Source organism: Manduca sexta, chromosome 16 (assembly GCF_014839805.1).
Source record: "Manduca sexta isolate Smith_Timp_Sample1 chromosome 16, JHU_Msex_v1.0, whole genome shotgun sequence".
Taxonomy (NCBI): domain Eukaryota; kingdom Metazoa; phylum Arthropoda; class Insecta; order Lepidoptera; family Sphingidae; genus Manduca; species Manduca sexta.
This window is the reverse complement of record NC_051130.1, coordinates 3,382,995-3,399,924: the sequence shown is the minus strand read 5'-3', so window position 1 is coordinate 3,399,924 and position 16,930 is coordinate 3,382,995. Positions and strand designations below refer to the sequence as shown.

At 36.4% G+C, this 16,930-nt stretch overlaps 2 protein-coding genes across 9 annotated transcripts in view; one reads left to right on the top strand and one right to left on the bottom strand.

Annotated features, from left to right (window-relative positions):
* LOC115447351 (transient receptor potential cation channel trpm) overlaps window positions 1-16,930 on the bottom strand; it is a 266,806-nt gene that overhangs the window by 78,349 nt on the left and 171,527 nt on the right. The window lies entirely within an intron of this gene.
* Window positions 94-11,785, top strand: LOC115450902. The gene is made up of 7 exons (XM_030179054.2): window positions 94-751; window positions 980-1,068; window positions 6,056-6,162; window positions 6,513-6,602; window positions 8,880-8,958; window positions 9,289-9,428; window positions 11,613-11,785. The coding sequence occupies exons 1-7, from the start codon at window positions 294-296 to the stop codon at window positions 11,691-11,693; spliced, it is 1,044 nt and encodes a 347-aa protein (XP_030034914.2). The 5' UTR covers window positions 94-293; the 3' UTR covers window positions 11,694-11,785.

The following is a 16,930-nucleotide window of genomic DNA, read 5'->3' as shown; positions in this document are numbered from 1 at the left end:
TATAAATTAGTATTTCATAAGAATTACTTTATTTATAATATCACTTGAAAATAGTAATTATCTCTGCATATTAAGACAGCGTAACACTTAAGAATATTATCTATAACCTTTTTGATGTCAACTTTTTAATATTTACCACACTTGACAGAAGACACAAAGAAAAACAAAATCGTACATTTATTCAATTTTGATAGATCAATAAATTTCGGGATTTTTTCCAATTGTTTATATTTTATGTAATATTTTGTAAGTAGCGACTCAAAATTATCAGTTACCTCTGGAAAAAGCTTGCTATGGACGAAGACAATGCTAATGAGCCCGAACCAACCACAAGTAAGAAGGACTGCCAAAAAGGAACCTCAGGCCACGAACTTGACAAAAAAGGTAATGACGAACGAAGCTCGAACAGCGATACCTGGTCTTCAGCCGGCAGCTACTCCGTGAAGAGTAGACTGGATATGGCTGACGGTAGAACGGATGGTCCTAAACCAATAACCAAGAGAGAATCTAAGATGAAGGACAGACGAAAGAAGATCCGTGGCGACAGGCGGCGTCGAGGTAGAATCGAGAAGAGAAAGCGGTCCGAAGTCCGGAGGCAGGTGGTTCGAAGACCACCGAAAAGAAAGCCCAGGATGGACAGACGGAGAGAGTTGTCAGTATCGACTATCTTCACAAGGCTATCCCCCGGGAGCACACGCAGGGCCAGGAGCCCCACCTGTCAATATTGTGGACATCGTTGCTGCCTTAAAAGGTAGAAATTTTGTAGTGCAACAAATTATATTAAAGGTTTACGTCGAGATTTTGTTTTATTTATGAAACTTAGATCGAGGGTTTTTGAATTTTAACGGCCCCTTAAATATTTAATTGGTGTTAATTAAGATCTGGAACGTAATTTGTTTTACGCTTTCATTTAAATATGGTTAAACCAAATATTTCTTAAATTTCATTTTCTATTTGGTTAGATTGAATTCTTTTTCAGATACTGTCAAAAGACTAAAAGAGTACGGTTCAAGAGGATCAGGAAAAATAAAAAGCTTGGAAAAAAGAGAAAGAGGACGCTGCCTTCAGGTTACTTATAATTTATGACGTTTCAAAAGTGTGTTATTTGTATGCAAAAAAAGTTGTAAAACAGTAAGGGTTACATAGTTTATACATAATATCATTTTGGTTCTACGGATATTATCAAATCCAAAAGTGCTCTAGTCTTTGATGTTACATAAAAAGTATAATATGATATTTAATATTTTAATCTCTACTTCTTTCTATAATATGCTCTTCAGCTTCATAATATGTATGAAGGTAAAGACTTAATTTATTTGTTTGATCGCGCTTATCTCAAGAACTACTGGTACGAATTGGAAAAATGTTTTAAGTGTTGGATACCCTATTTCTCAAAGGCTTCGGGCACTATAACATCACGGTATGACCATCAGGAGCGGAGCATCAATCAAAAGTGTATCAAAAACAGGGAAAATTTGGTCCTTTTGAGAGTTTCCTTTCCGTGCATTGCGAAATTGGTTAAGTTACGCAAAAATCATGGACAACGGAGTTGTTCCTCTTAAAAATTTCTAAAAAAATATATATTGTGAATCAAAGTCCCCTGCCGCATCTGTTTGCCTGTCTAAACGCGTTTTAACTCAAAAAATATCCAACGGATTTCATTATGTATTATTTGGTATGGATAAAGTTTATAGGGCATGGGCCATCCCGGGAAAATTTATAGCAGGACTTTTATGCCGGAAAACTCTTTCACACGAGCGAAACCGCGAGCAATACATAATAAATGTTCGCAAATACAAAATGCTGTTATGATATACCTTACCCATATCAGCCAATATTGAATAATTCCAATAGCTATTACCATTCACAAATTATAGCAATTAAAGTACATAATAACGTTGCGATCAAATATTCTACTTGGTCTATTTCCACAAGATATTGATTATCAATTTTGTGTGTAAAGTATGAGATTAATGATTAATACTCGAACCACGAAACCAGAGAACTCTTCACCACAATCAATTACTATCACGTAATATTTTGACTTGATTTCAATAAGATTAAGCATTACTACGGCGCGACGGTGGTTGAGCCTTCCTTTCTTTACAAGTTAGTTTGAATTAGGTCGACAGAATGGCGATACACTACGAAGTACGTCTGTTACGTACTCGTGAAAACCCGTAAATGGCCATTTATTTAGGTAATTTTGTAATTTATTAAGATGTATTTTAGTTGGATTTCCAATAAATAAGTATAGATTATTTCTCCATGGACCCACGCTTGACATAAAGTATTTATTAATTTATATTTATTAATCTCTTCATATTATGCAATCATTTAAGCTACTTAGGTAAACATTCGAATTTCTTTTAAATCGTTATGGAAACTTCGAGAAACGAAAAGCTGCGCAAAGAAAGCAACAAAGTCGAAATAATTACTTATCGGCAGTGTTAATGTTTGGATTGGCGATGGGGAATTCTTATTTAAAACAATAGCATTCGATTATTGTGTTTAATCGGTGGCAAAGGAAAATTCAAAGTTTTCCAATGTGCCTTTTATTTTCCTGGAGCGTGTCCAAGCTACCAGCAACGCCTTTTTTTTTTGGTTTCCCAGAGAAAGTCCCTTATTACTACCGCCCAGCCTTTGTGGGGGGCGACTGAGCGGTTATGCTGGGGTAACCGTGCCTTACGGCCCGGCGTTGAGCCGCCCGGATTTGATGGTGACCTTCGGGCGACCGCCGGGCCGAGTCCCTAACCCTATATACAACTTAACCTATGCACGGCCTACCAGCTAAAACGCGGTGGCCCTCTTCGGCGCATTAGGGACGTCTGCGGGCTTCCTCTGACGTTGAAGTGTCTAGTCTGCGACCGCAGCCGCCCCTGCGCGGTGCCGCCTTGCAGCCCGTCTCCTATGGGGGGAGGGGGGGCTCAGAAGCCCCCGCGCACCGAAGGACGCCCTCGGCGTCTACGGCAGCGTGAGGCCAACTACACGCACTGCCATCCAACCCGAGGTTATCCAACAAATGTGCAAAGATGCACAGAAATGCACTAGGGCGGACAGCCCCCTGCTGTCCGCCGACGCCCCCTTTCGTGGCCCCTATTAGTCGCCTCTTACGACAGGCAGGGGATACCGTGGTGGAATTCTCCAAACACCTCCATTCCACAGGGCGGTACCAGCAACGCCTAGCAATGGCAGAGCGTCCATACAATCCGATTCCTCGCTTCCTTTAAGGTTTATTTACGTTTGCTTTAGTTTTTGTTTTTTGTTTCATTGGTCGCTATATTTTAATCAAGATATTTGTTTTTTGCCTTTTCAAAATTTCACCTTTCGCGGCTGACGCCTAGTCATATAATAAAACAAATAACAGATTATTATATCTAATTTAATATTATTTTAATCGTATAAATTCACTTTGCCAGTAGTAATTTATGACAACGAATATTTGAAAAAATATAAAAATAAACCTATAACCATATAACCTATATTTGTACTACGTACACATTACCTATAACAATAACTTTATTACTCTTATACCACCAACGTCGCAAGTTCTAATTGGTACGGATGCACACCGCGTATAAACTGCAGTGATTATTGTCCTGAAACTTGTTCGGTCACAAGCAATGCACTTAGTTGTAGTTCGCGACTTCTCTCGTCCAAGTAAGGTAGTTAACGAAGTTACTCATGCGCAGTTTGTATAGCACTTTTCTAATAAGATTATAGAAGAAAAGAATATCATAGATAGTTATATCAGTCGCGGACCTAAATGATGGCTTTTCAGTTGTAGTCTAGGGCCCCGTGATTTGTTAGGACCCCAGTCCCCATTAAAGATAGTAAACAATATATAATTGTTTACATGTGTCATATTAAATAAAGAAAGACAAAAGAAATAGATAATGTATTTTACTGCCCTTTTTCTTTTTATATCGTGTACCTACATCGTTATTGAAAATGGTTTCTTGACAAGGAGGCAATTATTGGATTGATTAGCTAGGCCCCCAAACTAGAATTAGCCCAGGGCCGCCCACCTCACGGTCCGCCACGGTGTATGATAGTACCTTCCTAATAAGATTACAGAACGAAGAAATATCGTTGATAGATATTCAGAATCGTATTTCGAAAAACATTTTTATACGTAAAAAATAATATTATATTGTTGTATCAATTAAACAATGTAAATAAAGGTCTTTAAAAATATTGATTTATACATTCAACTATTTTTTAGAACTGAAACATATTTTGAGGTTGAGCCATAACGAAACTAATTACTAATTCTAGGTAAATAAAGAGTGAAAACCTACAAAATAAAATAAATCGGTTATATAACAATAACGCCTTTTAATTACAACTTCAAAAATACAAATGAACACCGACATTAAACCTCATAGAATCCACTAACAAAGTTAAGAGCCAACATACGGGCTTAAATAAAATCCACTGGTTTATGTAGGAACGTTTCAAATAAACTAGTTGGAAGTCTCTGCTTTAGAGGCGGTACTTATATTTTGTGATTTTAGCATCCCCGCTGACCGATTCGGATAAAAGCGCAGAGCCGAATAACTATATAGTTATTATTAGACCTGTGTTATATACTGTCCCACTGCTGGGCACGGGCCTCCTCTACTACTGAAAGGGATTAGACCTTAGTCCACCACGCTGGCCTAAAGCAGATTGGTAGACTTCACACACCCTCAAGATTCCTATAGAGAACTTCTCAGGTATGCAGGTTTCCTCACGATGTTTTCCTTCACCGTTAAAGCAAGCGATAATTCACAAAGAATACACACATAATTTTTTAGAAAACTCAGAGTAGCCCTTGGGTTTTGAACCTGCGGACATTCGTCTCGGCAGTCCGTTACAGACCCAACTAGGCTATCGCCGCTATGTGGCTATATAGTATTTCAAAATCTAAATATGTACAGTGCTCATAATGATTTCTTATGTTACGTGAATGTTGGACATTTAAATTAAACTATTTTTCGGGTTTTATCACGGTTTTTATATAATTCAATCCGAACGTTTTGTGACAAAATTAAAATATAAAAACCAGTTGTATAGTACTCGGCAGTTTTTATATATAGCATTAAAGAAAATAATATAAATACACGAATTGATAACCTCCTTTTTGGAAGTGGGTTAAGTGAATTAGCAAGACAGCAATAAAATGACACTTAAGTTTTGGTGATAAAGACCGTCTATCTGCGCTGTAAGCAGAACGTAACCAATTACTACATTTTTCTTCTTCATATTGACTGCCCAGTATTCAATTTTTTCCTAAAAATACATACTGCTGAGTATTGCAATTTTTTATTTATTTTCATAATTAAATGACGGGACGAGCAAATTTTTCTCTTGATAGCATGCAAGACCCAGGAATAGTAAATAATCCGCCAGAAAATTTATTCAAAAAGCTTTATATTTCACTAAATTGTGCTCCTTACCCATCTCATAAGTACAGAATGTCAGGTTCGTTGAGAATTTGGTACGTTAAGCGAGCAGCAATGTTAGTACCAATATCTTTATTTCTGATTAATTATGCCACGGACTTCATTTTTTTTTTTGGCTGCTTCTAAATAATATTCCCAATATGCGTCTCTTTCTATCAGACACTAGTGATGAATTTTTAAAGTCCCTTTACTATAAAATTATTTTTTAATCAAGTTTGGGAAAATGACTGCCTCGGTGGCGTAGTTGTATTGCACGTCCGGTACAATAGCGCTCTGAGGTCCTGGGTTCGAATCCCGGGTCGGGCAAAGTGATATTTGGGTTTTTCTGCTCAGTATCAGCCCGGAGTCTGGAATTTGTGCCCGATATGGCGATAGGCTCGCCCCCTATCACATCATGGGACGGAACATACTTGGCGAAAAGTGGGTGCCCTAGTTGCGCCTCTGCATACCCCTTCGGGGATAAAATGCGTGATGTTATGTATGTATGGGAAAATGACCTCACCGCACCTGATGGTTGATGGCGTCTAAATAGAATATGGATTCACGAGAGATGATCGACCACTATATTGATGGATTTGGAAGTCCCTTATTTTAAAACTTTATTACAGAATGCATACAGACTGGGTCTCGTAGTGTGATGCTGTCTCCGTTGTTCGTGAACACCAATTCGACTCCTGTGTCTGAAGAGACTAAGGAAGACGAGAGATATATTGAGGTACGTTGTATCCATTTTGTCATTATATTGTCTATGAGAACCTTCAATGTATTTTATTGAACATTTTGAAACTTCTTCAATGGTAGAAAACTTATTCATCCCTATGTCTTATGACCTAAATTTATACCGACAAGGGTATTTAGGCAGGCGGAACCGCACACAAAAGTTGTTCAATTTGATATGTTTGTCTTTTGACACAGCTATAAAACAGCAGATCGATATGAGGTTTCATACAAATAATTTGCTCGCCGAGAGACTTTCTAAGATGAATCTCACGGATCTCATGGCTTTTATATATTTCATTACTATTTGGAGTAATGGAAAAATACAAAAATATGTATGCGTTTTAGATCACTCCAGAGATTATTTACGCAAGTCTCAGAAGACTGACTATGTGGCGGGAAGGAGTGGAGACAGGAACTCTTTTAGATTTCATAAAGGTAAGCATAAGTATCCGTTGAGTTTTTATTAATTTTTGTATTGGTATTAATAAAAAAGCGATGACTTTAACGGCTAGCCTAAGCGAATTATAATAAGCGATGTTCCTAGATAATTATATAGTGACATTATGAAAATCAAAATGGCGGACGCTAGCCTCCCTGAGCTGGTTACCATGGTCAATTGACAAAAGAACAAGACATTAACTTTACAGGGTAGTATAGTTACATCCATAAAACTATTAGCTGATCGAACAAAGCCATTGTTATTTTCTGTGTAATAATAATGCTATAGGAAGTATCATATAAATTCTCCCAAACATTGTACTCGAGCGCTTAGCTTAGACTTTGGCAGCAACGACGAGTGCTCCTAACAAGCGCTAAGTATTACAAACAAGCGAATTTCCCCTTAACCGTCCAACGTCTAGAGTTCAAAATCATTTATATAAAATGTTAATAGCAATCTGTTTTAACGAACGAAATCCTGCTTAATTCCAAATGTGCTAAGTTCAATTTTATTTGGCTTGTAAGCCAAATTTTGTGTGCAGTGAACATACAATGTCAGTTTACATTGTAACAGTCTAATTGATGAGCGCATAGTTTCATTGCTAAATTGCCTTTCGCGAGGACTGATTGTTTTCTGTTTTAATACCGGTGTTAGACTGATAGGGCTTGCAAGCACGTCAAGTAAATAAACCTCGTTTGTGGGTGAAACTATTAATAATCATGTTTATTTTATAAACAAAACATAGGTAAAGAACAGATAATATTGGTGTTAAGCGACTACCATCGACCATTAACACGCACATGTATATTTGCAATTGTATTGCCAAACATATTATGTATATTGTATAGCTTTGTGCTGGCGGTAGGATATATTTTATATCCCCTGGAAAAGCGACCACCATACAGATTCAAAATCCGCCATTGTGGCCCACGTAAGTGTGTCGTGTTCCTGTGTATATCCGATTCCAATAGGCCGTCATAATTGTGTCGACTGCCGAGAGATAATCATCTCTCGTCAATCCACGTTCTATTGGATCCACTCCACTTACCATCAGGTGCAGTAAGATCACTTTGCAGTGGACGTATAAATAAAAAACTATATTGTGACACTTGATCATTGTCTGCATAATTATACACAAATTCCTCACTTACACAAAATCCCATTTTTTATTACAATTCAATGACGAGACGACCTACCGCTCGCCTGATGGTAAGCATTACGACCGCCCATAAACAGTAGAAATATCATACAGAACTTTGAATTACAAAGACCATCACGCTCCATTACATTCATCATCCTGAGATAAGATGTTAAAGCTCATAATCCCCAGTACTTACACTGGCTACAATGTCCTTCAAACTGGAATAGAATAGTGCATTCACAATGACGTTTAGTGATAGAGATATACATTACTAGCGCCAATTATAACGCGGGCTACGAACGAAACTCACCTAACAGAAGTCTATCAAATGAACTTAACAAATAAAGTACACTTTTCCTCATAAAATCTACGAAAAAAATGTTTCCGCGCCCCTAATAAGGAACAGGTATTAAATTTTAAAGTTGCTGGATTCAACGTGCGATGAATGCCGTAGATTTATGTTGAGTGGATACACAAAGAAATGGCGGACAAAGGCCCACTTGAGATCCCATTTCTTTCAACCTCTTTCAGTATGAGCAAACGGAAAATATTACAAACGGACTTATAAATTACCGCTCGGAGTCGTGTGAGAACAATTTTTTTAAGCATAAAGGAAGTGAGGCCTACATTCGATAGGGAATATATTGTGGCTGAAGATGATGAAGCAATAACTTGAATTGTTAATAAGTTACTCATAAGATTTGTACTTAGATTACCAATTGTTAATCAGCGTTCAACGATTCATTGTCATTTTTCAATAAACTATCCCGATCTTAATATTCCACCCGCTCCAGGAAATAAGCCAATCAAAATTTGTCAGTTGTAATGTCAAAAGAAAATATTCTGATTGGTCCATTGTCGCGATGGATCGAAAAGATATTGGGAGCGTTTATTGAAACGTTGAATAGCTAGATATGCAACAACCTTGATAGTCTTGTATATTCCATATTGGAATAGGATAAAGTTCGCAGGAGTTCCCTGGATGCGGGCCGCTTTCTATAAGTCGATCTGGAAATCTTTGTGAAAGGCCTATATTCAGCATGGACATGTGGGCATCCTGCAGCTCTTGATGAATCGGATAAGGTATGTGAAAAATGTTAGCACATTTGATAATTGGAATATGCATTTACAGCGCAATTATCCAGTGGACTCCGATATGAAACGACTGCAGGATGAATTGCGCGGGAAACTGCGCGTCGCTGTTCTTGTAGGTAAGAACTTTCAATGTCATATTTTTATTGAGATTATTTAATCTTGAAGTCGTAATGATTATATATACTAAAGATTTTGCTTTGTGACGTTATGAAAATGACCTCGCCGCCTTGTCTCCCCGAACCCCTTTTAAAGTGTGACATGATTTATGGATGGCCCCTTACATTCCCACAAAAACTATACTTAGATAATTTTCTTTAAGATGAATAGTAAAAGAATCTTTTGCACTTATATTGCAGATAATTTGTTTCATCTCAGAATATTTTCCTTTCTTTTCTTTTCTTGAATCTTCGCCCTATATACAGTATTTAAAGATAACGTTATTAAAGGTTTGGTAACACAACTATCTGAGGAGATGTGGAGCTTGTCCAGTGCGTTGAAGAAACGAAGGTTGACCAGGACGCACGTGTCGCTGTTCTGGAAAATATATGCCGACACTATGAGTCCCGTCGCCAGGAAAGGAGTTACTGTAAGCTGACTTTGTTATTTGTATATGTGCATTGACTTTTTTTTATTGCTTACTGAATGACGAGACGAGCTTACCGTTCGCCTGATGGTAAGCGATACAACCGCCCATAAACAGTAGAAACACCATCCAACACGTTGAATTTACAAAGTATTGTTTGGTATTCCACTATACTTGCCATCCTGAGGCATGAGATGTTAAGTCTCATTATGTCCAGTAGTTACACTGGCTATAATGTCCTTCAAAGCGAAACACAACACTAACTACATACTGTTGCTTGGCGACAGAAATAGGCGGTGGTACCTATCCAGGCGGACTCTCACATATGAGAGACCTGACTCTAGTAACTAACTATATTATACATACGCATATACATAGAATCACGCCTTTTTAACAGACTTCCAAAAAAGGATAAAGTTCTTAGTTATTGTGTTTGTATTTTTTACTTTTTAGAGGTCACATCACGTCTATGTCGTAAGATATGTTTGGGTTTATGTAATAAAGCGTGGGTCTCTAGTCTTTTCCCAGGAAATTCCAGACTCTGGACTGATACTAAACAGATATATCACTCTTCCCGACCTGGAAATCGAATCCGTGACCTCAATACCACAACACCTCTACTTCCCTGCAGAGCTGTATTGTTAATCTTCTAAATAACAATTTTAAGATGGTGCTGCGCTATTTCACACAAAATCCATCTTAAAATCGAATATCATAGAAAATTGGTAAATAATTTTATATACGGCATGAAAAGACCGGGTCAAGCGTGGTAATATTACTTCCTCTCAGGAAATCGGCTTGCTGCAACAGGTTTTCGTATGACCTAATTATGGTTTGGAGCTTCGCTATTCCCGACTGAGGTTCCCAAGTAATATCTACATTTTGTTAAGTCAGTGATCTTACTAGTTGGTAAAGTGCGTTGTTGAGCAAGTAACTCGCCTAACAACTGGCTATAAAAGTTAGGAACACTTAGAACTTTAAATACGTAGGTTCTGCAAGTTCATTGACATATCAGATGCCATATCTCATAACTATCAGATACATTGAAGACAGTCTTTATTATGATCAGTTGAAGAAATATTTGCTAGATAATGTCATGTCCAATTCAACTGAAAATAATGTTCATAAAAACATCTCGACTACGATTGGTGTCTTTAGCACTAGTTGCTGCTCGGCTTCGGCCACCTGAAAACCCTTTTCCGCTATAAACATTCCTAATTCACTATATAGCGGTCCATGGTGGTATAAATACGATGCCCGCTAACCATCGATATCCGTGTACCAAATTTCATCCAAATCCGTTCGAGGTTACTCCGTTTACTTCTAACAATCATCCAATTTCACAAGCATTTCTATTTATAAGATTATCAAGATACAGATCACCTTATAGTAATCATTTAAAAAGGTATAGTAGCAAAAATTCAAATATATCAACACGTTAAATTCCACCATATATATTAATATCCAAAAACAGGCAGCAATGCATTCGTCTATAATATTGATCAAAGTGTTAGGGGACACATTTTTCGTACACGAGGACAATAAGGAGACATACCACCTTTTCCCTAAAGGTTTCAGGACGGGTGGTCAGTAAATACGAGCAGAAAGCTCGAGTCAGAGAGAACTCTGAAAGTGTAAGGCAAACACCTTCTAAAACTGGGTTACACATTACATTCATATGAGACAGCGGTACAAGAACGGTGCGAAATTCGTGCGGCTCATAATTCATGTGTTTGAATTATTGAGGCTAGCTCGTTCTAATGCGTTTTGTATGTGTTACGTTGCCGGCATAATGATTGCGGTTGGCGTGTACTACGTCCATGTTGGTGTTATTAGTAGTGTTGGAATTCAGAAGACTTAAAGAGTGGTGATTAGGAAATGTTTTAGTTTTTGAGGCGATTTCCGAAATTTCTCTCAATAGGTTTCAGAAACTACCGGCAGTTACACAGCAAAGTTATTTACTGCTAATTATCTATATGGGGATGGTACCACATTAATCAGAAATTCCTCTCAATATCAGATTGCAGTTTCACAGCAAAGTCACTTACTACTTACTGCTAATTTTCTATAGGGGAATGGTATCACATTAATCAAAGTAACATTTATACTGAAGGCAAAAATAAAAAAGGCAACATAAAAAAGGCAACATAGTTGTACCACATATAAATCACGTCTTTTGTTTTGCAGACCCTGGAACCAGATAGAGAGGATACACAGACCAACACAGCTTTAGCATTCGACGAATTCGCTTACGACGACATAGTATAAAAATTTTGTACAAAAAAATCATTAGAACCAATCTAATTATATTTAAAATTTCATTAAAAAATCGTAAATACACACCTATTTTTAAATATTCTTTCCTTTTACCACCAAGCAGGAATGCATGTGTTTTTTTATCTATATTTAGTTCATGGTTTTTATCCATCAAGCATATGCCAACCCGATAGGAATGCATATTGTTAAGTATCGGTACTAAAATTATATTAACGCCAAAAATACTAGGCATTAGGTAAAAGATATCTCATGTCAGGAGTAATGCTATAACTACCCTTTTATGCAGCTGGTGTGAGTTCCTAGAACTGCGCTCTTGCATGACCTAAAACTTGGTCTTAGTCTGGTAATTTTTGGACCCCTCTATTGTATGTGCCCTGGACCCCGCCATCACCGCCCTAGTCATGGCACTGGTCAAGATATAGATCAATGCACATAATGCAGCTAAGTTCTGGAATGCTATTGTCAAAGAGCATAGCTATTGTTTAGGATCTTGTGCTTATCATGCGATTTGATTATATCGTTGACTCCTATAAATACATACGTATATCACTTCCAACCAAGAAGTTCACAAGTTAATTTGCCGCTCCATTAATCCATTCACCAATCTGCTGCCCCATATGTGCTTATGAGGTTCTTTGAAGCGACAAATAGTTATTTAAGAATGCCAACATATTTTTTTATCTTCTAATTCTTTTACATTATCTTTGGATTTTAAACAAGTTACCTTTGGCGATAATACGTGTTAAAAATCTAAAAAAATAATACAACAATTCTGGTTGCTACCTTTGCAGGAAAATAAATTAAAAGCTAAAATAAGAACTCAATGCTTAATAACTCATTGTCTTTAATTCTATTTTTAAAAAGGAATCTCTAGAAACTAATTTCTCTTCATGAACAGACGTTAAATCCTTTCATCTGGAAATAACGTACGGTTTGCCGTGGGCGACCGCCTTCTTGGAGTAATGTGGCTTCCCCGTAATTCTCCTGGGAACCTATTGTTTATTTCATTGAAAGAATCGATGAACTATGTTCTAAATTATTTCAAATAAAGAATCATTTTCGAATTGATTTTAGCGCCATCTATTAATCTTATCTTTTTATTGTATGAACATTTATGATAACCAGAGAGTTTTTTATGTGTTTTTTGTGTGTAATATGCAATAAGGTATTACACTCTTTTTTGAAAAGTATCTCAAATTAATCTTAAGGTAATAAAATACCACTAGAAATTTAAAAAAAAATATTCAATCAATAAGTGCTATTAAAATACATTTAAATCTTCCATTTTAAATTTTACCGCGTAAATAAACGAAAAGGCTACAGGCCACGTTGCTGATGTCATCTCGACAGTAAACATCGAGTAACAACGCTGTTACAGAAAGAGGAAATTATTACAATTAAAATGAGCCACTATCCTTATCATTGGTGTGCTGTTCCCGAATGTAAGAATACTAGTGTAAAAACGGCGAAAAAATTGTGGATTCAAGTATAGTAAGTAACTATGAGGAAAACTTGGTTAAAACTTGCAAGAACAGATCCAAATTTATTGTCCGAAAAAATTGTCTATTTTGATAAATTAGAAATATTAAACGCGTATTGGTACTTCAAGTAGTTTACTGCCTTGATGAAATCATGTCATGGCGGCACTTGTTTCGCATATTTGTAAAACAGATAAAAAAAAGGTAAAACTTGAATTGATTTTAAAAAAATATTTTATAATTTTATGAACTGAAACTACTATCATCTGATTGTTTTTGATTAAACTATCATATTTATGTATTTTTTCTCACATGCACTAAAATAACCTATTGACTACAGGGTACTTTCAAATAATAGATAAAATCAATATCTCACTACAAGCAGTTCACGTAAGGAAATCCAATCTCATACCTACCTCTATTCAACCTCACAAAATAACCGATGACATCTTTAAACAGAGTAACTATTTGTTTTACCTACCATTAAAGCATCGGAATGTTTGCCGGCAGACATGACAGCTACATGACATTACGCGTGTCACGGAAAAATAACCTTATTATGTAGTATATAAGGTTATATTCCCGTGACACACGTAAATGTCATGTAGCTGTCATGTTTGCCGGCAAACATTCCGATGCTTTAATGGTTAATCACATAAAACTAAAAATAACATAATGAAAGCGTTTGTTTATTGTCCTCGAGGGAAGTAAGCATCTTAGACAGAGAGTGATGGTCTTGTCCTGAAACCAGAGGGAACACTTTACTGATAATTAAAACGAGTGCTTCCACTAACTCCTTTTTCTAATAATAAACAAGCGTTTTGTTTTCATTCAAGCATTGTAATGACTCCTTCACTGCAACTTATAGCGGTATAAGGAATTGCCCATTTCGCCAACATTAAGGCCAGCGTTACTGGTTGTACAATTTTTTTTTCTTTTTTTTACCCCCGACAGAAAAAAAGGGGTATATAAATTTAAAGTGTATGTGTGTGTCCGTGTGTTTGTATAGCTTAGATTTCAAACGAATGCACCGATTGAGTAGCGTTTTTTTTTATATTGTTTCTAAAATCAAATAAGTTATTTTTTTACGTATAGATATGGTGACTGGTATCGATGCCGAAGAACAAGAAAGGCGTAAAAACATCTTGCAGAAATGTATTTTTTGAGCCACGTTTAAATTATGCGAACTAGTCATAATTTGGATTGTACGATCTAAACTAATTGTAATAAAAATACCTATAGAATTCTTCAGACATCTAAAAGCAACTGGACGTTTGATTAACCACCAATGAATTTACCATCTCGGATACGTACGGAAGGTAAAACAAAAGAGCTTTGTACGTTGCACAATAAATTATATCAGGGAGGCGACTTGGAACGAAGAATAATGTGGCTTGCAAGCAAATCTAATGGGATTCACTGCGGTTCACTGTTTGATTGCAGTAAACGATAAAAACTGCAACCATGTAAGGTAAATTAGAAAATATTTTCACTGTGGATCTTAGTTAATTTGAATGAAAGAAGAAAGAAAAATAATTTATTTGTCACAGACTAACATATAAGTACAAGCGTATAATGGGGGAAAACTTAGAAAATCAACATTATAAACAAGTACGATTAATAATAAGTATCAAAACTAATCAAAAAGCATCTGGGAATATAAAAAATAAAACAAAACGAAAATACCTAAAACTGCATATCAAGGTTGACAGGTAGGCTACCAATTTAATTGCCAAATTTCTAGATAGAGGTAATCTAAGATACTGTAGCAATACAAATAAATATATTAAAATATAACTTTTATACCAAGATTTAGGATAATCTCACTTAGTCATTAGTCTTCTGTGTAGTTTAATAATTTTATTTTAACTTTTATAACGCCTAATATTTGTTTCTCTCATGTGTCCATCTGTTATTAGAGATGCAATGAAATTTTAACCATATGTTCATGTAGATTTATGTTTATTTATTATTGTAATCTCTGTAGATGGTCTTAAATAAATAAATAGTCTTCCAATGCGACAACACTCAAACCCAATTTTTTTAGAATTACAAGTATTTTATTTGTCTTGTTTTGAAGAATCGAATTCGCACCTTCTCTTTTTATACTTAAATAACCATTACACGCAATTTTGATCAATAAGTTGTTTATATCTTTCTATGTAGGAAACAAAGAAAAGAGATATAACTGAGAAAGATACATGTAACTAGATATAACCGCGTTACTTTACTGTGAGGTCTGTGGAAATTGCTACAATAAAGCTAACTGTCTAATAAAATCTAATAGACGCAAAGATAACACAGATATACATTCTAGAAATAAAAAAAGCCTTATCGTGCACGAAAAAAAAAAGTTCCGTTGAAAACGTTTTTTTACAGGTGGTTCAGAATCGGTAGTATATACGATTCATGAAATAAAAAACAATATTTTTTTTTTCATAAAATTCCGACTTATTGTCCCTAAAAAACAGAACACACAGACAATACGAAAGGTGTTTATTAATAGTACTACAAGCCATTCATAAACATTCATAGTAATACCTAATTTTGACCTACGCCCGCACACATTCAAAACATACGATAAGAAAGGCTCGAAAACATCTAACGCTTGGGCCCACCGTACCGCCGTCCCGCCGCCCGCTGCCCGCCGCCCAGGCACTTCGGCCGGTGCAGGCGCCCGCGCCGATCGCGATCTTCCCTATCTACCTACAAAACTCGTGAGGCCTCCTGCCCCTCCGCCCGCGCGGTCCGCCGCCGCCACCTCTCTGCTCTCCCGCTTGCCAGTGTTGACCGTGACCTAATTACGTATGCCCGTGTTTTTTAATTTTTTTGTATTTTGCCAAATTTGTCATAATTGTTATTAATGGCTCAACAAACTAAAGTCAGTTACTCAATCCGTGAATATTATGGGATAATACAGTGCTACATTTTAAGTTGGGAAAGTTATGAACATAAAACACTACCGCGTCTTCAAAGACAATGGAGTAAGTACTTATCTCCCGCGCACCCAATCAAAGAACGAATTTGGAAGCCAACCAAAGGTTATTGGAGTTTGGGCAGTTCAGTACACCCTCTTATAAAGCTGATCAAGGAGGACATGCCGTGATACGCCCGGTCATCGAAAACGCGGTTATCGAGTTTTTCTTGCGGGACCCTCGTGCTGGTGCCAATGAGGCAGCTAAACAATGCGATGTTAGCGAGTATTACGTGTGGATGTTACTGAATTCTTCAGGGTTCCACCCGTATTGTTGAAGGTTAATAGTTGATTCCAATTTTTTAAATACGCCATAATAAAGACTAACAGTGGTTTGCGATTTTAAAATATTAACATAGTGTTTTAGTTTTTATTTATTATGACGGTCCTAAAATCGGTAAAAGTACAGAACTATCTGCTATGTGTAGGTAATAATCATTATCAGACTGTGTGCCCGCGTCGCTTCGCTAAGGAGGCAAGGATCGGTTTACGTTTCGTCGGCAAATTAACACATGTTCACATTGGCTTATGTGTATGGTTGTATGATTGTTATCAATGATCGCGCGTACAAACGTATAAACATTGACCATAAATCGAACACTATTTGAGATATTTTGAAATGTAAATAACTTGTTAATTATACTTAATTTTAAATATTTTTCATTTTATATTAGTCATTATATATATTTGGAATGTAATAATAAAATATGGATACTCTTTGAAAAAACATCCTGTATAGAGTTAAAACATCAAAGAAAACAAGTGTAACAGATGGC

Bases quoted from the DNA above. Each gene is read 5' to 3' on its own strand.
- LOC115450902 (XM_030179054.2), top strand. From the start codon at position 294: ATGGACGAAGACAATGCTAATGAGCCCGAACCAACCACAAGTAAGAAG. The intron at 1,069-6,055 runs GTTACTTATAAT...ACTTTATTACAG, and splicing joins AAAGAGGACGCTGCCTTCAG to AATGCATACAGACTGGGTCT. The intron at 6,163-6,512 runs GTACGTTGTATC...TATGCGTTTTAG, and splicing joins AAGACGAGAGATATATTGAG to ATCACTCCAGAGATTATTTA.